Source organism: Rhinolophus hipposideros, assembly GCF_964194185.1.
Source record: "Rhinolophus hipposideros genome assembly, chromosome: 18".
NCBI lineage: Eukaryota > Metazoa > Chordata > Mammalia > Chiroptera > Rhinolophidae > Rhinolophus > Rhinolophus hipposideros.
In genome coordinates, this window is record NC_138064.1 from 50,958,501 (window position 1) to 50,981,756 (window position 23,256).

General features: G+C 38.0%; 1 protein-coding gene across 2 annotated transcripts; it reads left to right on the plus strand.

Annotated features, from left to right (window-relative positions):
- Positions 1-22,506, plus strand: DLD (dihydrolipoamide dehydrogenase). 2 transcript variants are annotated; one of them, XM_081080239.1, is made up of 14 exons: positions 1-162; positions 1,614-1,692; positions 8,186-8,265; positions 8,745-8,813; positions 9,410-9,479; positions 11,153-11,253; positions 11,546-11,689; positions 12,136-12,237; positions 18,661-18,851; positions 19,426-19,596; positions 19,913-20,102; positions 20,532-20,669; positions 21,549-21,638; positions 21,731-22,506. In XM_081080239.1, exons 1-14 carry the CDS (start codon positions 124-126, stop codon positions 21,794-21,796), a joined length of 1,530 nt encoding a protein of 509 aa, XP_080936365.1. In that variant the 5' UTR covers positions 1-123; the 3' UTR covers positions 21,797-22,506. The 2 variants fall into 2 exon arrangements, with proteins under 2 accessions (XP_080936365.1, XP_080936366.1); XM_081080240.1 differs by having other exon boundaries at positions 89-961.
- The last annotated feature ends 750 nt before the right edge of the window (positions 22,507-23,256 follow it).

Genomic DNA, 23,256 nt, shown 5'->3' on the forward strand with positions numbered 1-23,256 from the left:
GCTGCTTCCGACCCATGACGTAAGCTACGCTCGTGCATGCGCAGGGCGGGGAGACCTTGTGGAGGCCGCGGAGGCGTTTGGGGGAGGTGAAAGCACAGGCGGAAAAGAAAGTTCAGCGGCGAAATGCAGAGCTGGAGTCGTGTGTCCTGTTCCTTGGCCAAGGTGAGGGCCGACTGGATGGGGTCGTGCTGAGCCAGAGGCACAGGGAGGCCAGCGGACGGGGTCCGAGACGCAGCCTCACTGCCGGGGTGGGACGACGCGCGGCTCCGCCCGGACCCGTCAGTGCAGGACGCCGCCGGGAGGCCGAGGCCCGGCCTGCGGAGAGGCAGGCCCCTCCGGTTGTCCGACGGCCAGCAGCCACACTCCGCGCGCAGGCGAGGGCCGAGGGGCCCGCGCTCACACAAAGGCCTCTGCACCTGGGGGGGGAGGGGGAATTGCCCTTGCCCGTGTGGTCTAGCTCTTCACACCGTCCGCCTTTTCCCCCCCGCCCCGGAGTGGCCTCACTTTCCGCAGGGGGCAGGTAACCTGGAGGGCACTGCGTGAGACCCGGGCTCCGTCAGCCCCGACGCGTCGCCCCAGGAACTCCTCCGGGGTCCCTCTGGTGTTGGCCGCTTTCAGCGCATTACCTGCCTTCCCAGGGGCTTCTTTTTAACTGCAGCGGTGGTTGTCAGGACAGAATCCCCTTTTCATGCGCATCCCAGATACAGCCGGGGAGAGTATCTGTGGGCTCGTGGCTGAGGGCTGTGTTGATGGCGACCGTACAGGTAGCGTAGCCGTCAAACGCCTTTGTTTGGAAGATGAGTGGCCCGTGTTCCCGACAGTCACTGTGACATGCCGGAAGCCACGCTTTCAGCGCGGGCCGAGCAGAGACCCACGCGCAGGCCCGACGCGCAGGCGTCCTCCCTGGTGCACGGTGCGGACCTCAGGTGCAGGAGTCCCCCGGGATGGAGGACCGTGCTAGGTGGGTGTGGGTTTGCTCGCTGCCTCCCCTTGCCTGGTGACACTTCGTGCCTCACTGTTCTAAGAGACAGTAGTCATTGCTGTTTAGAGAGTGTTGTGCAGATGATGATGCGGTTTGTAAAACTAGTGGTTCTTGAATGGGAATACGTTACGTAGTGTGTGCATTACTTAATTTTTCTAAATCACTGCGTCTCATTTTCTGTTCCTAGTGGATGGTTCAGGAACATCTTCGTAGATTGTACACGTTCGATTTGAGTTAGGAAATAATAATTACAGGTAAAAGGATTAATGTAGATTATTTAAGTACTTAAGTTAGAACTTGGAGAACGTTAATTATGACATTAAAATGATTCCTGGTACTACAAATTAGCCGTGCTCTCTGAAAACTTAATAAAAACACCATTGAATAACAGTTTTATTAAACATGAGATGTTTGAATATGCATAATAAAAAGATACTGTGGCAAACTGAAGCTGAACACTTTAAATAACTATTATTGAAGAGAAATTGATATGTAACGTCTGGGTGGCAATGGAAGATAACGTTAATAATCAGTACTTGATATATTTGCCCCATATCATGTTTTCATTCAACTTCAGTGAGTCTTTTTTTACATAACAAGGACATTTTCTTCTTCTTGTTTTTTTTTTCAGAGAGGCCATTTCAATCGAATAGCTCATGGCCTCCAGGGAGTTTCTGCAGTGCCGCTGAGAACTTACGCAGATCAACCAAGTGAGTACTTAATAAAACAGTTTTCCCTCAAAATTGTTCATGTATTTATCCACTTAAATGTTCATTGAGCACCTAGTGTGTTCCAGGACGTGAACAAGGCAGAGTCCTATTCTTACGGAACTTACAGTCTGGTTTCAGAAAGGACAGACAACACACAAGTAACAGATTAAGAATTTTGGGAAGTGGTTGAAAATTAAAGTTGCTGACTGATTGGGAGGAAAAGACGCTATTTTAGATAAGGTGTCAAGGCTTCGCTGAGGAGATGGTGTCTGAGCCTGGGCCTGAGTGAAGTGAGGGAGTGAGAAGGTTATTTCAGGCTGAAGGAAATAACAGCGAGAAGGGTCTGAGGTCAGAATTCACTTGTGAGTTGAAGTGAAGGCTGCTGTGGCTGGAGCAGAGACCCATGGAATGTAAAATCAGAGAGGGAGGCGGAGATCAGGTCACGTAAGCCAGGTTTGTAAGCCAGGCCAGGGAGTTTGTGTGATGGGAAACCACTGAAGGGTTTTGAGCAGGCGGGTGATTTTATATATTTACATTTCAAAAGTTAGTTCTGTCCACTGGTCAGATTATTGTTTGTTGCTTTGTTTGTTGCTGTTTAGAATGGTGAGATGACTTTTTTCCCATCCTGAATAAAAATCTTGATGGGCTTATCAAAGGCACATTTCAAAGACTAGAAGGATGTGCCCTGAAAGGAAGCTATGGATTATGGATATTCATACTTTTTAATATTTTTGATATGTCTATAAATGATATATATATATATATTTTATTTTTTAAAGTACTTAAAATAGGAAGTTAATGGTCTTGTAGTAAGGTATGTTGGCCTCTCGGTACCAAGGACGTTGATTATTTGAAATTACTTGTTTACTGGAATCAACCATATGATTATAAGTGAAGTTGCACATCATGTCTTAGAGTTTCATTGTACAAACCATTAGCTGGGGGGAACTGTGACCGTCAGTCTCCCTGTGTTCTGTGAAATACTTTTATCCTGTATCTTTAACTATTGTCAAACTATTATCATTTTGGAAATTTTATTCCTAGAAGAAAGAGTAGGGGGAGGATTCCGTCGTTAATAACCAACAGTGAGTGATTTATCCTAGCTTTGAACAGGTCAAGAAATCCTTTAAAAAATACTAATTTGATGGTGGGGAAAAAAGTTGTCCCTTTTTTTTCTTTCAGTTTTTTTGAGATGTAATTGGCATACACCCTTTGTCTCTTTTCTTAAATGGGAATATTACGTATTCTAAACTCACACAACAGGAGAAATGTTAGATTTTCATCTTCAGAGCATGCACTTACAGACTTTTCATGGCCGATTCTACACTCTTAGAATCATTCAACAAAGTTGTTCAGGGCCTGCTATTTGCCAGGCAGTCTGGAGCAGGAACTTGGATTTTAGTGGAATGAGGGTAACTGAGCGCTCAGGAATCAAACAGTTTCGTGATCCCTTAACATTGGGTAAATTATAGATCCTTTAGTACCCAGACAGATACAGTGTATAAAGTCTGGTTGGATGAAATGATAAGCATTTTTACATATTTATATTCATCTGAGGTATTTATTTAATGGCAAGGACTGTGACCTATTGTTTAGCATTTAAAATGGCACAGTAGGTACTCAGTACTTATTTATTCATTAATTCAACAAATGCGGAATATCTACTCTGTGTTAGTTGTTGGGCTCGTTGCTGGGATACAGCAGCGAACGAGACGGACAAGATGCAGCTTTTATAGAGTTTACAGTCCATTTGGGGAAGACAAACATCCAACATGTGATTCATTATAATTGTGATCAGGACTCCACAGGCTAAGGGAGCTATGAAATCTACGTATTGGGAATGTTCACAGATTCTTTCCTAAAGAATTGATTTTGATTACTGAAAAGGGTTGGAGTGGTAGTAGTGGGTATGGAAGGAAGTATTCCAGTTAGAAGGTACTGCGTGTCAGTATTATGATGTGAGGAGCATAGAGCATTTGAGAAACTTGAAAAGGGCCAATTTGACTGAAATGTGTTAAAGATGGTGAGTTGACTTCTCCAGATTATGCAAGACCCTAACTCTTTATTTTAAGGGTAGTTGCAAGTCACTGACGTGTTTTAAGCAGGGGTATAATATGATTGGGTTTGTTTTTAAAGATCATTCTGGTTGCAGATTGGAGTTTTTTGTAATTATTTTTCTTTCTCTCTCATTAGATTATAAGAACCAGGCCTATGCTATTTATTGGTAGCCGAAGAGCTTAGAGTAGTGTCTATAACGTGAAATGCATGTTGTCAGGATTTGCTTCTAGATTGGTGGAACAGAATGCACATAGGTAGACCAGGGTAGTTCTGTGGGTGTAAGCTGACAGTAATTCACTATTGCTGAGGCTTAAACTGCATGGGATGAGGGGATAGCAGAATGTGGTGGGAAAGGAGGCTGGAGGAATAGTTACTGAACAGATTTGTTTAGGAACTTGGCCTTTATCCAACAAGAGACGGAAACCAATGAAGAGTGGGAGAATAAGGTCTGAGTGGGGTTTTAGCAGGGGGTAACACTGGAATGGCAGTGTGTAGGGTTATAGAGGGTGGGAATGACATTGGAGGCTGCAAGACTAACGTTGGGAGGTGGTTCTGACAAGGGAAGAAACATTTAGTGCCTCATATGTACCTGGCGTCCGCCCAGGGGCTTGCCTTCATTACCTCTGACCTTGCAACCCTGGGATGTAGGTAGTACTGTCACTATTATCCCTATGTTACATCAGAGCTCGGAGAGGTTAAATAATTTGCCCAAGACTTTCAGGTGGTGGAGCTCATATTTGAATTCAGATTTATTTTACTTCAAATCCTTTTTTTCTTTAACTATATTTCTCCTTCCTTATGGACTAGGAGGTTGTATGATTATGATTACAAAGTGAAGTATTAGAATTTAAGATTTTTAGAGGCAGAGCAGTTTTGGGTGGTGACAAGTATGTGAAAGAAGGCCACTGAAGTAGACTGAAGATTAAGGGCATTGATAATTTAACCCCTCCCCCCAAAAGAACAACAAATAAACCTTAAAGGTAGCTTTATACTCATTTAGTGAATTTCATAATTAATAGCTACTGCTTTATGATATCCTTTTCCCTATTTCTTTTTTTTAAAAAATAATTTTGATTTATCTACATTTTAATACGTGCCTATTTTCCCTAATTACTATATAAGGTTATTGAAGGTAGTGATATTTTCCTCATAGGGTAGGCATTGATAAATATTGATTTCATTCTGAAAATAAAGGAGCTTCTCGTCATTTTAGTTGGATTTCTTGATAGCCCAGCAGATTATGGTATCTGAGTGTTTTGGAAGGCACGAGAACATATTGGGTGTTAGAGGAGCATAGGCTTCAGAATCTAAAGAAAAGAACCTGGTTTGAATCCTGGCTGGATCACTTACTAGTTGTGCAACCTTATGCAACTTATTTAGTTACTCTCAGCCGTATTTTCTCCCTGTTTAATGGAAGTAATAACTATGTAAAAGAAATGTAATGAGGCCTAACTAAAACTGCATGAAGCATTTAGCTTACTGCCTGGCACATATCCGATTACCCAAATGATAGATATTAGTGCAGACTGACTTCTTAAGATACTTGTAATTTGTTGGTGATTATAGTTTATTTGTAACTTGAAACCTTTATTTCAGTCGTATCCTTTATATTGTACTATGTTTATTTTCCTCAGAATGATATAAGTAGCATTTGTAGAATAATTCGTAGAGCACTTTTTCCTGCTTTTTCTCTTTCAGTTCATTTCATAGCATTAGCTGCTGTGGTTTTTAAGTCCTTCACCTCTCACTGTCCCCAGTATTTTTAAAAGTATTAACGTGATAGCTTTCTGCTGATATTTCACTACCACCTCAAGTGTAGGTTACTATCCAACGGTCTCTTGCCTTTTTTTGCTAACTTAATCATCTTTCATGCTATCAATTTGTATATCCTTTTCAGTTTTCTTTTCATTCTTAAAGGCTGATGCTAATTTTGTAAAATTTTCCATCAAGTATTCCTTAGATTAATGTATTTCGTTTAACTACATTTCTGTATCCTGAGTTTTCAAACTTTATATGGAAACCAAACTGGGAAATGCTTCTTGACAAGGAGATGGTGAATCAGAATCATGTGTTGTAAACTTTCACTTCATGCACCTCTGATATAGGTGAAGGCTAGCTGGTTTGGTTTTCCAAACATTTTATTATGAAAAATTGCAAACATTGGAAAAGTTGTAGGAATTTTACTGTGAACATCCATAGATTCTTCCAGTAACATTTTCCAGTGCTTATGTTATCACATACCTGCCCATCTATTTATCTGTCCATCAGTTCATCTTACTTTTTGGTGCATTTTAAAGTAAATGGCAGACATCATTGTATTTCCCTTAAATACTGGCTTATTTTTGAAGGTTTTTCACTGGATTGTGACCTCCTGTATTGTCATTTGACAAATCTTGAAAGACTTTGCTATTTTCTTTTCGTTTTTGTGCTTCTTAGCACTTTAATGGTAAGCTGATGGAGTGGTAGATACATCTAGTGTCTTCAGTGAGAAGTGAACTGTTTTGAGTTTTTGACATTTTCTATAGTTTAAAAAAAATTCTAAGGTCACATAGTGAATTGGGAAATTAAAGCCAAGTTTTTTAGCGTTTCTGTGTTTAAATTTATTAAATAAACCTATGTATTATAAAAAGATGTTAAAAAAGATGTTATAAAAGATGTTAAACATTCAGCAAAGAAACTAGTTTTGTAGCTTTTATTTTGTAGCTAAAATTTAGAACCCAAATTAAAGGATATTGTTTAGGTCATTATTTGGGTCAAGATTTGAAAATAGAAATACATTTTATTGTACATTTAATTCTGAACATGAATCAATGAACCAAGCAGTGTGACCAAAAAGCACAAATGGATCAGTAAAAATTGAAGCAATACTTTTTCTTTTATTGGACTAGCCACATTTTGTTCATGTGTTGAGTAATCCTAGGTATCGTCTGGTAATAACCAAGGAGAATGAGTAATTTATTTAGTAGAAAGAATTCTTCGATTTTCGTGGGTAACTGGGTTGCATAATGTCTTAGTTATCTTCCAGCACGGGTCCTGTGATTCTGTTCACGACCAGCAAAGGGTTTTTGAATGATATCCGCACTCCTGTCGCTTAGGGATTGTGTGTTTTGTGGTGGAGGGGATAATAAGAAATTAAAATTGTCATATTTGTAGGGAATACTTATGTATGTTCCAAATACTATACTAAGCTGTTCACATAAATTATTTTATTCTGTATTATGACCCTAAGAGGTAGATGTTTTGTGGTATTTATTTTGCAGATGAAAAAACTGAAGATGAAGTAAGTCAAATTACTCAACCTAAAGTCAGGTAGCTGGCAATTATAAAGCTGTAGTATTGTTCTTGGGGATTTTAGTTTATGATAGTTGAAACTGAGGAAAGGAATGGTGTTGAATAATGGAAAGAACACTGGAACTAGAGATAGAAAGCTTACATTTCTCTCTGCTGCTCACTTGCTAGATGATCTAGGGTGAGTTAATTGACCTCTCTGAACCTTGTGTTTCTTCTTCTTGGTGAAATGTCAGATGTGTGCCATCTTTACCTTACTCATAAGTTCTGAGACTCAAACATGATGATATATGTGAGAGTGTGTTAAAAATAGTCTAAATGCTGGAGTAATTGGGGTTGTAAGGAAAGTGGAGGGGGAGGAGAAGGGAGACTCCCCTAACTCTTAATAGTCATTGTTGCTTTATTTGAAATTGGATTGGGAATGGGAATAATTGGGACTTATTTTGTATATTTGTATTGTACTTATATTCCTAAGGCTGCTAATCAGAGTTAATTTTTAATTTTTTTATCTTTATATGATAAATATCCAGAATCGGTTTAGCTTGTTATCTTGAACTATGCAAAATTTATCAATAGTCCAATAAAGTTCAAAACATATCTCCCATGTGTTATGGGGAAGCTGATTCCCCCCACCCCCGAAATGTCTCAGAAGTTAACAATCTGAAAGGGGTGATCACTTTTAAATTTATTGACAGTACTAAGGTATTACACAAAATTACCTTATTTAATTCTAACGTAATCATTTAAAGCAGTGTTATTGTTTCTGTATTACAGAAAAACATGATTCAGTTGGTCACACAGCTAATAAGTGTCAGAGCTGAGATTTAAAGCCAGGTATGTCAGATTCCAAAGCCCAGGCTCTTTCCTTTATATAGCTGTGTATTCCAGTGTCATGAAATGCCTGTCTGTTAACATTACATAAAATTGTGTAGAATTTAGCAAGGTCAGTGGATACATAATTCAGTTGTATTTCTATATCCCATAATGAACAGATAGAAAATGAAACATAAAAGTCTTGCCATTTTCAGTTACATCAAAGAACACCAAGTATTTTCTTGCAGGTTTAAAATACCAGTTTTTTTAAAATGTACTATTTTGGTCATTATTAAGCAATTGAGTGTTTTACATCCATCTGCTTTTATCGTAGTTGATGCTGATCTGACAGTGATAGGTTCTGGTCCCGGAGGATATGTTGCTGCTATTAAAGCTGCCCAGTTAGGCTTCAAGGTAAGATTTAGACTAAAACTCGATGCTGATTCATTTTTTTTTGGGAAGAGTTGATCATAGTCACAAAATACTTTGTAGTTAGATAATAATAGTAAATAATTTCTTAATTCTATAAATTATATATAATCCTGAGACTAATGAAGAGTTGTAGTAGTCTCATAAAATGGAAAGTGAAGTCGTTATTTTTCCTCTCCTCCAATACTTTTCATTTTGGCTTCTGATCACACTTTGGAAGATGCAGAAATAGACCTAAAAGCATGTATTCGGTAATATTAAACAAACAAAAATATCTCTTAAAATAATTCACTTTTGGGTTAGCCTGAATTTGGTATTCAAATGATAAATTATAAAGAGCTATATTTAATTTTCACAAACACAGCTTGAGTAGCTTGTTTTGTAGAAGAACTAAGATACACTTAGAATTTTAGTGAATTGAAATGTTGCCAGTTATATGCAGTTAATGTTTTCTTTGGTTATAGACAGTCTGCGTTGAGAAAAACGAAACACTTGGTGGAACATGCTTGAATGTTGGTTGTATTCCTTCTAAGGTGAGCATACATTTTGTACAGTGCAGAGGTGTTTTCATTGGCCACCAACTAGAAGGATGTATTGAGATTAGAATATTAGACTTACATAGTTATTAAAAATTAAAACAACCCAGGCATGATAAACACGTTTTTCCTTTGGGAAACCTAGAGTGGTGTCACCAGTATGCCACACATTCCTGAAAGAGCTTCCTTGTTTCAGAATGCCTAGTAGCTTTTTCATTCAACCAGACTCTGCTGTTAACATTTTTTTTCTCTTTGGCTTTCCTTTACCAATGAAACAGATAATAGATAGTAAATTCTTTTAGGTACTTTATGTATCTAGTAAACATGACTGCCTTTTTCACTTGCCACCCTGAAGTGTACTTAAGAAAGTAAAGATGCACTTAAGAAAGTAAAGATGTTTTGTTTTTCATTCTTTCTTGTTGAATGTTTTTTATGTCATTATTGTTTGTCTTAGATTAATTACGTAGGAGCAGAAACTGAATTGGTATAGTCCTATATACTGTTCCATGTACAGAATGTCGTTTCCTAAGTGTTTTTTGGTTGTATATCAAATGTTTTCTGAACATTTGATAATTTTGTCTTATTTTCTTTAGGCTTTATTAAATAACTCTCATTATTACCACATGGCCCATGGAAAAGATTTTGCATCTAGGGGAATTGAAAGTAAGTATACTTTCCATGTTTAGTGATGTTACCAGCCATACTTGACTTTTTTAAGACTTACGTCTTGATGAATGTAATGCATGTTTAGTGAGGGCAGAGGAAGAACAAGATCTTAAAACATGTAGAGATTTACTTAAGAAAGACGGCTTAATCCAGATTTCTACCGTGACATCTTCTGTTCCTTTGTCAACTTGTGTGCGTGTGTGTGTGTGTGTGTGTGTGTGTGTGTGTGTGTGTGTGGTCTTATTTTCCTGCAACCTGGGGATGGCTGGGGGTGGGGGAGGTGCTAATGGATTCCTGAGTGCTGTGGGCAGATAATGATGAAGGAAAGAAAGTCTGCCTAAAGTGTTGGTAGTGGAAAGAGCAGAGGAGAGAGGGAGGAATATGGCATGGTGGGAAAAGGACTTTTCATAACATTTTAATTTGATATGTCTTATCTCCTGCCATTCTTTTTGGGCTGTTTTCATCCTTTCTCTCCAATTATTGTTGTTGACAAATGTATCCAGAAGGGTAGTCTGTTCTAGGGAGGGCTTAAACACACCTTGGCGGCTGTATTTTCCTTCATTTGTTTCTTTGTAGCAGTACCATGTTTCCCCGAAAATAAGACCTAGCTGGACAATCAGCTCTAATGCCTCTTTTGTAGCAAAAATTAATATAAGACCCGGTCTTATATTATGTTGTTATATAAGACCCAGAAATATATTTTATATTATATTTTATATTATATTAGACCCGGTCTTATATAAGACCAGTCTTACAGTAAAATAAAACTGGGTCTTATATTAATTTTTGCTCCAAAAGACGCATTAGAGCTGATTGTCCAGCTAGGTCTTATTTTCGGGGAAACACGGTAGGTATCTGAAAGAATGGGCTATAGTGTAGGCAGTCTAGTGGGTATACAGGTGATATATATACACTAAAGCAAATACTATGTTAAACTAGATGAAAAATAGAATCAAAACCCACTTTCCTTACCCACTAAGGAAAGAAGAGGGTTAGTCAAGAGACCTGCGTTGCAGGCAGAGCTTCATGTTCTCGCTCTGGCTTGAGGTAAACCAGAGCTCTCAGGGTCTTTGCTTCCTCATCTGGGATATGTGTTGGCTGCATGTGCTGATATATAAAGTATCCTTTCTTCTGAAGTTCTACGAGTTGAGCTTCTTTACCTTATATTGTTGCTTCAGAGCTCTCTTCTGAGGTAAATGAGTGGTTAAAATCTAGTTCATTAAATTCTTAAGCATCTGTATTTGAAATTTTCTCGTGTAGTTTTACTAATTTTTGTTTCCATGAAATTTAGCATTTCCTTTTATTTAAAATTTCAAGTTGTGTTTTACTTTGCCATTTCTACTTAACTCTCTTCTAGGCTTATGATCATCATAAGGTGTTTGGAGAATATGTTGTTACAGTGGGATATCATGTTTTATTTCAGACTGCATTTTCCCCAGAGGTGCATTTTTTATAGTGTTTGATAGGTCATGTTACTGTGATGTGATACCGTTGGCCTTTTGCTAGCTGGGAATCTTGTATCAGTTATTAAATTTAAAAATGTTAATGTTGCCTTATGTACAGTTCTGTAAGCATTAGGCAGTAATTTTCCAGACCTTGATTAGTGAAAAATACCATGCATTGCTTCAAGAATTTAGCTAAGTACTAAAGATTTATTTAATACATTACAGTGTCTGAAGTTCGCTTGAATTTAGAGAAGATGATGGAGCAGAAGAGTACTGCAGTAAAAGCTTTAACAGGTGGAATTGCCCACTTATTCAAACAAAATAAGGTCCGTGTGTTTAATGTTCAGATTATTGCTTGATTTTATAGACACATTAAACATAGCTTTACACTGTTAGAGTGATGTTATTAGAACTTGGATGCTGGGGGATATTTGACTAAAACAGTATGGTAACCTGAAGTAGATTCAAATTTTTTGCTGCTACATATGTAGCATTATTAAGTAAGGGCATTTTGTATTGGATAAATTATATAATAGCATAGTTTTTTCCTATTAATCATGTTTGTTTATCAAAAATTTTTTTTAAGCTATACAAACTTATAAATATTGCTTTATGAAGGTTGTTCATGTAAATGGATATGGAAAGATAACTGGCAAAAACCAGGTCACCGCTACAAAAGCTGATGGCAGCACTCAAGTTATTGATTCGAAGAACATTCTTATTGCTACAGGTTCAGAAGTTACTCCTTTTCCTGGAATCACGGTATTTTATGCTTTTTACAACTGTCAAAGCCTTTCTTTAGAAATACATTTATGAACTACTGTCTTCCTGCTGTTTATGAACTTTGAATGAGAGATTTTCTGACTGAAATACTACATGTTGACAGTCATTCAGCTTCGGGAAGTTGCCTGTCTTTATTCTGCAGTGATTTTGACCAGAAATAGAACACTTTGCATTTAAGATATATTTTAATTCAACGTGAAGTTAAAATTGACCATTTTGTTTTGAAATGCTAAATGATAAAAATTTAAATGAGCATTTTTAATGGGATTTGATAAAATTGAGTGTATGGATAAAAGTTACAGATATCTCAAAGCAAATAAATGACTTAGTATTATTAATGACTATGCTAAGTGATATCGTAGTTTATAAATCAGTAGATCCTTTCAAATAATTTTGATTGTGTTTTTTTAAAATTATTATTATAGATTGATGAAGATACAGTAGTGTCATCTACAGGTGCTTTATCTTTAAAAAAAGTTCCAGAAAAGATGGTTGTCATTGGTGCAGGAGTAATAGGTGTAGAATTGGTAAGTGATGTCTCTTCTGTCTCTTACTACCTCCATGGAGTTCCATTTGACTTATCGGTCCCCATTTGATTCTTTGTGTAATGTTACAGGCAGATTGATATTAAGTTTTGTTTTGTTCTTTTTTTAAAAAAAATTTAAATGTATTCAGGTGACAATAGTTAGTAAAATTACATAGGTTTCAGGTGTACAATTCTGTAATACATCATCTATATATCACATTGTGTGTTCACCACCCAGTCAGTTCTCCTTCCATCACCATATGCTTGACCCGGTTTACCATCATCTACCACCCCTCCCACCTTACCCTCTGGTAACCACTAAACTGTTGTCTGTGTCTATGAGATTTTGTTTCTTTGTTTTGTCTTGTTCCTTTGTTGCTTTCAGTTTTATATCCCACATGTCAGTGAAGTGATATGATTCTCGACTTTTTCTATATGACTGTTGCAAATGGCACTATTTCATCTTTGTTGCAAATGGCACTATTTCATCTTTTCTTACAGCAGAGTAGTATTCCATTGTGTTATATATACCACATCTTCTTTATCGAATCTATCGAAGGATGCTTTGGTTGTTTCCATGTCTTGGCCACCGTAAATAAATAAATAAAGCCTCGATGAACATTGGAGCACATATATCTTTATGGATAAATGTTTTCAGATTTTTTGGGTAGATACCTAGGAGAGCGATTACTGGGTCATGTGGTAATTCTGTTCGTAATTTTTTGAGGAACCTCCACACTGCCTTCCATAACGGCTGCACCAGTCTGCATTCCCACCAACAGTGTCTGAGGGTTCCTTTTTCTCCACAGCCTCTCCAACACTTGTTGCTATCTGTCTTGTTGATGATAGCCATTCTGACTGGGGTGAGGTGATATCTCATTGTGGTTTTTATTTGCATTTCTCTGATGATTACCGATGCTGAGCATCTTTTTTTATGTCTTTGGCCATCTCTATGTTGTCTTTGGAGAAATATCTATTCAGGTCCTCTGCCCATTTTTCAGTTGGATTGTTTTTTGTTGTTGCTGTTGAGTTATATGAGTTCCTTATATATTTTGGATATTAGCCCCTTATTGGAGGCGTTGTTTGCAAATATCTTCTCTCATTTCATTGGTTGCCCCTTTATTTTGTTGATGGTTTCTTTTGCTGTGCAGAAGCTTTTTAGTTTGATATAATCCCATTCATTTATTTTGAGGCAAGGGAAGTAAGCGCTAAAATAAATGAATGGGCATTGAGTTTCGCTTAAATACTTCTAGTAATAAAGAGTATTCAAGACAGTCTATTTATATAGTTATTAGAGCATTCTCTTTTATTTTGAAATCTGTTTTCCTGTATCTTCCACAATTTCTGATCCCTAGAACTGGACTAATTTTTAAAAAATCTTGACAGCCCTTCAGCTATTTAGATCTGACAGTCCTTCATGCCCTTCAGCCTTTCAGTAGGCAGCTCTCATTCTAAGCAAATTGCATTTTAGTAAAGACCATGACTGACATGATCTGGCTCTTCCCTTCCTCTCCATCTTCATCTCATTACTTCTTACCTTACTGTATGAGAAATGTCAAACTATTTGTAATACTGTAAATACTATGGTATTTCATACCTTCTGCCTGCCTTGTACTTCCTTGTCCATCTGTCAGCTTTCCTATATTCCCAGTGACCTCTCTTCCCTCTATTTTAGTTATCCTTTCTCAGGGCTGCTTTACCTTGTAATCACCAAGAAGTACTCTACTTCTGAAATCACTAATTCAGATACTTTATTTTCTAACCACAATCTCCTTTCCTCTCTTACTCCGTAAACAGGTTCTTTAACTTAATCAGGTTTTCTAGTCATAGATCCCTCTTTGTTTTTGCTGTCTGCCCTTTCCTGTCTTGACTGCTTTCCAGATCAGCTTAGATTCCATAGTCCATCACTTTAACCACTCTCTGATAGGTGATCTTGAATCCCTTGCTTTGCTGTCATACCTGCTTGGCAAAACTCCGGTCCTGGCTGAATTCAGCTGTCTGCCTTTTTTATGCCATATGCAGGCTATTGACCACATGCACCCTGCAGATTAATGCCCATGTGAATTCTTGGTCACAAATCTCAACAGGAACCTCAGCCTTGCCGACAGTCCCAGTGTTGCCCTGGCTGGTACACTCTCCTGGTGTCTGCAGTGGCTCTTTCATTTCCCACTTTTCTCAAATCTCTGCCAGTACACTGTCTTCTGCTGTCTGCAGATGACCTTGTCTTCTAAATATCACATGTAAGAGAAACCATCAGAGGAAAACCCCCTCAACTTGGTGCCCCAGATTCGAAAGTATTTTCACCTGTTGTTGCACCTGTTCTCTTGATCTTCTCTCCTGTAACTGGAAAGCCTGCTTTTTCTAAGATGGAGCCCTTCACCTCTGCTTGGTAGTACATCTTCTGCTTCTTCAGGGACTTGGCTTTGTGATTTTTATTTTTGTGTTCTTTAGTCTTCACCTCTCCCCTACTTTTGCTTCCTTCTCATTTGCATTGAAACATGCCTGTCTCTGGGCACCTATGTGCCATTCACGCATGCTTAGATGCATTTGCACTCATAGACACAGGCCGTTACACAGAAATAAGCCTTGTCTTGATCCTACTTCCACCTTCAGTTACCAATTTCCCTCTCACCTTTTCACAACCAAACTTCTTGGAAGAGTTGTCCACACTCTTTCATCAATTCCCACTCACTCCTCAGTTCATGGCTTCATGCGCCATCACATTGCTGTGGACAGGACATGAATGAATTTATTAGCTCGTCCAGTGGACTGTTTTTTGCGCTGCTTTATTTCGTTAACAGTCAGCACTGCTGATTTCTTGCCTTTGACACTCGCTTGTCTGATTCCATACTCTGTCTGTTTTCTGTCTGTCCTTTGGGCTGACTTCTCTATCTTGTATGCAGGTTCTTCCCCTTTCTCGGCCTTCCCTCGGATTGTTAGTGTTACAATGGAGTCTGTCTTGGGGTTCTATCTCAGACTGTTTTCTTCTTTCCAGAAAGAAGTTTTTAAGTCTTATCTCAGTTACCCAACAGCTTATAAATACTATTTGCAGCCTCATCCTTGCTTCTTGTGTCTAAATATTTATATCTGAATGCCTTCTGTGATTTTTTTCTCAGTTTCCTGTTTTTTTTTTTTTTTATGTTACCTGTCTCAGCTCTAGATTTTTATTTTGTGGTTATTACGTTTATGTACAAAAAAAAAATGTTTCGTACATAGAGTAGTCTTTTTCCTTCTGACTATCTTATTTTCATTCACCTGTGCAAGTTCAGTTCCTTTCTCCCTCTTCTTTCATGTTTTTGTTGTCAGACGTTATCCCTTTTTCTGTGTGTTTGTTTCCAAATTGCAAAAGTTCTAGTCTTTTTTTTTTTAAATGTTTTCCTTCCTTTAATCTTTATGTAATAATTAAATAACACCCTGTTCTGAAAGGGAGTTGCAATTTTCTGCTTCTGTCTGTGATTTTACTCAAAGTTTTGTACACTTTTTTGTCTTTTTGTTTTAGGTAGAAGAGCTTAAACTTTTCTTATAATGCAGGTCTTGTGGTGTTAATTCCCTCAGCTTTTGTTTGTCTGGGATAGCTTTACTTCTCCATATCTAAAGGATAACTGCTGGATATATTATTCTTGGCTGGAGGTTTCTTTCTTTCAATAGTTTGAATATTTCATTTCACTCTCTCCTGGCTTGTAAGGTTTCTGGTGAAAAATCCAATAATAATCTCATGGTTTCCTTTGTAGGTTGCAGTGTTTTGTGGTTTTTTTTCCCCCCCTGGCTGCCTTGAGAATTCTTTCTTTGTCATTAACTTTTGATAGTTTTGGTATAATGTGTCTTGGAGAAGGTCCTTTGGCTTTGAGATACTTAGGTTGTTCTGTTAGCTTCTTGAATTTCTGAGTCTAGCTCTTCCCATAGGTTTGGGAAGTCCTCATTATTTGTTTGAATAGGCTCTCTGTTCCCTTTGCCCTTTCTTCTTCTGGTATACCCGTTATTCGTATGTTTCTCTTTCAAGTGGAGTCATAGTTTTCATAGTGTTCTTTCATTTTCTTTTTTTTCTTTGGGGAACAGTGTGTTTTTCCAGGACACATCCGCTCCATGTCAAATCATTGTTTTCAGTCTAGTTGCGGAGGGCGCAGCTCACTGGCCCATGTGGGAATTGAAAAGGCGACCTTGGTGTTATGAGCACTGTGTTCTAACGACGGAACCAATGGGCCGCCCCTCATTTTCTGTCTTTTTTTTTTTTAATTCTCACTTCTCTCTCTCCTTCCACCTGAGTTGTTTCTAGATTTTTGTCTTCGAGCTCACTATTTCTTCCATCTGGTATGTTCTGTTTCTGATGCTGTCTAATCCATTTTCACCTCATTTATTGAGTTCTTCAGCTCCAGATTTTCTGTTTGGTTCTTTTTTATAGTTTCATCTGTTTGGTTAATTACTCCTTTTGTTCGTTGATTTTATTCCTGAGCTTACTGAAGTGCTTTTCTGTGTTTTCTTGTGTATCATTGAGTTTTTTTCATAACTGCAATCTTGAATTCTCTGTCATTTACATCACAGACTTCCATGTGTTGGAGTTTGGTTTCTAGAAACTTTTCATTTTCTTTCTGAGCTGCCTTGTTACTTACCTTGGGTGTTCATAGTACCCGATGGACTGTTTTTCTACCTGGGGATTTGAGGTAGTGAACTCTTCTAGGTATTGTTTTGCTCTTAACAATTCAGCAGGTTAAGTAGAGGGCGTTCTTTTCTCCGGTAGGTGGTGCTATAGTGCAAGGTTTTGTTTTTTCTTATCTGCACTACTGCCATCTCCGCCACCTCAGTGGGTCACTGTAGTAGTCTAGCAAAATGCCCTGCATTCCCCGTGGAGTTGGGTGTCCCTCTGTTTCTGGGTCACCTGGGTGTTAGGGTACCCTCCCCATGATAGGAAGTGGCTGGTGATGGGGCGCCGGGCCTGTGAGTTCCCAGCACTGGCTGCTTGTAACCAGAGGCTGCCAGCCACACTGCTGTCTGAGGTGTCTGCTGCTCTACTGAGTTCCACGGTGACAGGTAGGGGAGGGGTGTGTGGGGCGAGGCGGGTTTGCGAATCTGCTGTTTTACTTTGATAGTAATAGTGGCTGCTAGTCCACTGCTGCCACACTGCTGTGCTGCATTTCCACCCTTATCACCACGTTTAACTGCAATGGGTACTGGCCACCAAAGCCAGAATGTTGCTTCTGCCCTTCTGGACCCCCTGGCTGCCGTGTTCGGGCTGTAGCCAAACTCTTTCCCCACTACCGTGTCAGCTGGGGCTGCAGCAGATGCTGGACTGTGTTCCCGTTCTCTGTCTTTTCTCCCAGCCCGCCTCCCGTGCTGTCCGATACACCCACCTTCAGATGGCTCAATGCGTGCATCTCTCAGACATGTTTGTGTGTTGAGCAGGGAATCCTTTGTTGAATTATAGTTGTCTAACTTGTAACTTCAAAGGAAAGAAACCAAGAGGTCTTCTCATTCCATATGCTGACGTCACTCTCTTTTTGTGTTCTTAGTATTATTGTTTGAAGAGAAGTTGTTAATTTTGATGCAGTTTAATTTATATGCAGTTTTTTCCTTTTTGTGTCTTATATTTTGCTTTTGGTATTATAGCTAAGAAATCTTTGCATCACTCAAGGTCACAAAGATTCTTATGTTCTAGAAGTTTTATAGTTTTGTGTTTTATATTTAGGTTAATTTTGAGTTAACTTTTGCTTATGCTTGTTACTTATGTCCTCTTGCCTATTTCACATATAAGTATTCAGAAGTTATAGTTGTTAACATATTGTTAAAAACCCAGCATTCAGTTTAAATTACAATTTGAATGGAAAAGTAAACATTTCTCTGTTGAGAAAATAAAATTAGAAGCCAGTTTAATATTTTGCAAACATCAGTAATTAGTAGCAATAAGAGGCCACTTCTTCCCCCTCAGGACCTTCCTTCGCACTTGTTCCTCTCTTCCTGGACCAGTTGCCTGTGGGGTTCATTCCCTCTCTTCTAGTCTTTGTGCAGATGTCACTACTTGTGAGGCCTTCCCAGCCATGGTATTTAAAGTTGTCATTCTTTTCCTTTCGGTAGTCCTGGCTCTACTTCCTGCTTTATTTTTCTCATAGCACTTGACCGTCTTCTTCATTTACTTGTCTGTCTCTTCTACCAGGATAGAAGGTTCCTGAAAGCAGTGTTTTGTTCACAGATGCATGCCTTGCATCTGAAATGGTGCCTGTACGTAGTAGGTGCTCAGTAAATGTTGAATGAATGAGTGAATAAATATATGAAGTTATATATATTTGCCATGCTGTTAATTTTAAACCTCAGAGCTTCTAATAGGAACATATTAACAAAAGAAAATATCTTACAATAAATTATTTAATTCAGTAAATAAGTTGCTTATAGAAACCTTTATTTTTAATCATTTTTAAAAAATTGTTATTTTCAGGGTTCAGTTTGGCAAAGACTTGGTGCAGATGTGACAGCAGTTGAGTTTTTGGGTCATGTTGGGGGAGTTGGAATTGATATGGAGATATCTAAAAACTTTCAACGCATCCTTCAAAAACAAGGATTTAAATTTAAATTGAGTACAAAAGTTACTGGTGCTACCAAGAAGTCAGATGGAAAAATTGATGTTTCGTAAGTATGCTACATTTGTTTTATAATATCCTTGTCTGTTTTTATTAAAGAAAAACCTTTAATTTTTGCTAGAGAAATTAGTCCAGTGTTATCACTGTAATGTACTTTTTCATAGTATACATTCAGAAAAATTTAAACTCCCAACATTCAATAAAACGAATTCAATGTTTTTAGACAGATATATGGGGAAATCTGTAATAATAATATTAATTACATTGCTTACTATGTGCTTGGCACTCTATTTATTAAACGCTTACAACTTAATGAAGTAACTTACTGAAGGTCACACAGCTAGTGAGTGGCAGAGCCACGACTTGAATTTGAATCTATCTCTAAGACCTGTGTTCTTAACCCATGTTATACTGCCTGTTTGTGTGACTTTAATGCTAGATATCTAGAGAATATGTACATGTTTTCTTTGCCCGACCCTTATGTTTATCTTATATTTATAATAAAATAAACTTCACTGTTAGAATGTCATTAGCACTTGAGAAATGTCTGGTCTTAAATGTCCAAGTCTGTCAGCTATTTATGTAGCTGTGTATTTACCAGTTATACACTGTTCATTGTCTAGTATTGAAGCTGCTTCTGGTGGGAAAGCTGAAACTATCACTTGTGATGTACTCTTGGTTTGCATTGGCCGACGACCTTTTACTCAGAATCTGGGACTAGAAGACCTTGGCATTGACCTAGATCCTAGAGGTAGAATTCCAGTCAATACCAGATTCCAAACTAAAATTCCAAAGTAAGTTGCATTTTCAATAATTTTAAAGTTTATATCAGATGCTCTTTTGAAAATAAGACTTTTGTGATGCTTAAAAAATGCATTGGCTTTGGGGAAGATTAGTAAATTTATAATATGTTAAAGCAAAAATAATTAATTGAATTTTTTCATTACCCAAAGATGATTAGAACCCAAACTCAGATATTTGAAGCTCTGTATTTAATATATTTTCTTGTGACTTCATAACTAGCAATTTATAATTTTGTTACCATGGCAACACTGAAGGGGAAGGTGTGGTTTCAGAGGTTCACCGTGTTTCTCTCGATCTCTGTGGCAGTATCTATGCTATTGGCGACGTGGTTGCGGGCCCCATGCTGGCTCACAAAGCGGAGGATGAGGGCATCATCTGTGTGGAAGGCATGGCCGGCGGCGCCGTGCACATTGACTACAACTGTGTGCCGTCGGTGATCTACACGCACCCGGAAGTGGCCTGGGTCGGCAAGTCAGAAGAGCAGTTGAAAGAAGAGGTAATCCTGAATGAGGGTAGTTTTACTCCAGTATGTGAGCCGAGTTAATGACACTGGGAGTGAGAATTGTTTTATTATTATTGCATTAATGCATTTCAATAACTATGTGGAGCATTACAGTTTAGTGTATGTATGTTTTCCTTTGTAGTATTATAAAGGAGATCAGATCATTCACTTGCCTGTATTAAAAAACTAGTAATTCCAGAGCTTTTCTTTTTGGCTCTGAAATATACACAGAGCAAAATTTGCATTTGCTTGTGTTTGCACCCAAAATATATTTCATTAACAAGCCTTTCGGTCTTTCCTTCTTTATGTTCTGTGAAGAATTACCGTTTTGGGATTTATTTTCTGAACCAATGGTAGATGATTTCAGTCATGGCAAATGAAGTTTTTCAGAGTTTATGTAGGTTCTTATTTTCTGTCTCACAGGGTATTGAGTACAAAATTGGGAAATTCCCATTTGCTGCTAACAGCAGAGCTAAGACAAATGCTGACACGGATGGCATGGTGAAGATTCTTGGGCAGAAATCAACGGACAGAGTATTGGGAGCACATATTCTAGGAGCAGTGAGTACCGTAAAACCAGAAACCCCATTAGGATTTCTGGAAAGCATTGCTATTTAGTATTAATTTAAGCATTAATTTAAAACCACCTGGGTTTACATTCTGAGGTGATTATTTACCAATAGCGTTTGAATGTGGCCTCTTTGTGCATCATTTCTAGCTAAGTGCCAGCAGCACTCTCATCTTGCCCACGTCACCTACTTTCCACACCGCAGCTATGATTGTCCCTTTAAAATACGCACCATGTGCCTGCTTAAAACTCTCCAGTGGTTCTTTGCATTTGCAGACTTACATACATGTCCCCTCTAAGTCGAGTCCTGCCTACCTTTCTGACCTCATCTCTTTCCACGCCTCCCTTTTATTAAGTAATTCCCTGCCTCATGGGCCTTCTCTCAATTTCCTTACAGGCCAGACCTTTTCCCACTTTAGAACCTTTGCGCTTGTAGTCATAGCCTTTGTTTAGATCGCTCTGCCTCCAGATCGCTGCATGAGTGGCTCCTGTGTTACTCAGGCCAGCTCACATGTTACTTTCTAAGAGAAGCCTTTCCTACCGCTGAGTCTGCAGCACGCCTTCCCCCTAGGTATCTGCCGTACAGTAATGATAATAGAACATTTGAGTGTTTACTCTGTGAGGTGGGCATTGCTATTCCCATTTTTGTGGAGAATGAATGGAATCAAGCACAGTCTCTGAGTGGCTGAGATGGTCAGCGGTAGGATTTGAATCCAGGCCATCCAAGCTCTTAACTTCCGTGCCACCATTTCTGCCAAGTGTTTCCTGAATAGAGGCGGTTAGTTAATGGCTCTTACAACTAATCTGTCCCATTAGTGTGTAGTTATTTTTGCCATGGAGACAAAATTACTTCTTGGTTTCTTATTTTAAAGGGTGCTGGTGAAATGGTAAATGAAGCTGCTCTTGCACTGGAATATGGGGCATCCTGTGAAGATATAGCTAGAGTCTGTCATGCGCATCCGGTAACTATTAACGTCACAGAATGCATTGCTACCTACATTTTCTTTTGACCCACAAATACTTGGTTTTTAATTTTAAATTTCTTCCCTTGCAGACCTTATCAGAAGCTTTTAGAGAAGCAAACCTGGCTGCATCATTTGGCAAACCAATCAACTTTTAAATTAGAAGATTACATATATTTTTTCTGAAATTTTCTGGGAGCTTTTGTAGAGGTCACATTTCTGGACAGGAAATGCTCACAGCTCACAGAATTTCTAGGACTGAATTATGAAACTTTTGGAAGGTGTCTAATAGGTTTGGACTGAATGGAATAATCTCATCTATATTTTAAATATGTTTTATTTCAGTACATTACTATTCCCAAGAAAAAAAAGCTACTTACAAGAGCATCCTGGAAATTTTTCTTCAACGCATATTTCCATGCTGTTTGTGAAAAGTTCAACTTCACTGAATTTATGTTAAGTAGCTTTTTTTCTGATACAGTAAAGTTGGATTTACTATATGGATGGAACTGCAGTATGATATGTGAACAGCTGTATTTGAAGCAAGGTGATCAAGTTCTTTTAAACTTGGTTTTCATATTGGAAACAAGTCAGTCATTAGAGTAAGATTAAAATATGTGTAAACTAAACTCATGTAAATAAAAACTGATGGTCTCTCACTTGTTTTATTTAATCCCCAAATTCTTGTAGTTTAGCAGTAGAATTTGTTTAGATTTTTAAGGTACCATTGAGGTTTATAGTCTGCAGTATAAAATAAACCAAATTAAGGAGGTATAGGTGTAGCTACAAAATTCAAATATTCAGTGCTGACTCAAATGTATTACAGTAGGAAATGAAGATCTGAAAATAAACATTTCTTAAATATCCATTCACTGGTTATTCTAAGTGGATTATCAAGATGGTCCGAATTCTTTTATGATGTGTCTTGTGTGTATTTTTATTACTTTCATTGCTCCTATAAGCCTGAATGTATCTTTTCCCCACATTGTAGGACAGTATTAAGTTACTTAAAAGGTCATTTACCCGTTCACCTGTTATAGTGATCTTACTAAATGTTTAGCATATACTTTTGGAGGAAGACTGTAAAAGGAATCTTTAATCTGTTTTTTCCTGTGTATATTTCCATTTTGTTCTTGGCCGGGTAAATGACTGTTCCTTTAAAGAATGCTATAAAATTGTATTTATTGGTAAATATTTAAGATGGCCATTTCTTGAAATACTTCAAGTGTTAAATGACAAATAGTTCTTTGCATATAGTTAAATTTAAGAATCATTTCAGATTAAGTACTTCTCAAATCTGGGATATTATAAATTTGAAGAGGAAAATAAACTATCTTAAAGTACTAGGAATATGCAAATTAGAGAGTCACTTGATTGCAATTTAAAGGTTAAACCAGTCTTAAGGAAAGTTTGGAGCATGTAATTTATCAGAAAGCCGTATGGAATAGATACCATCAGTTGATCATAACTGAAAGAAAAATCTTTAGTATAATAGTCTTCAGGTTTTAATTGCATTTATATGGGTCACATTTTCCTTTTTCTTAATATGTCCAGTGGTCCTGGATTGTATTAGGTTGGTGCAGAAGTAATTGCGACTTTTGCGATTTTTTTTTTTAAC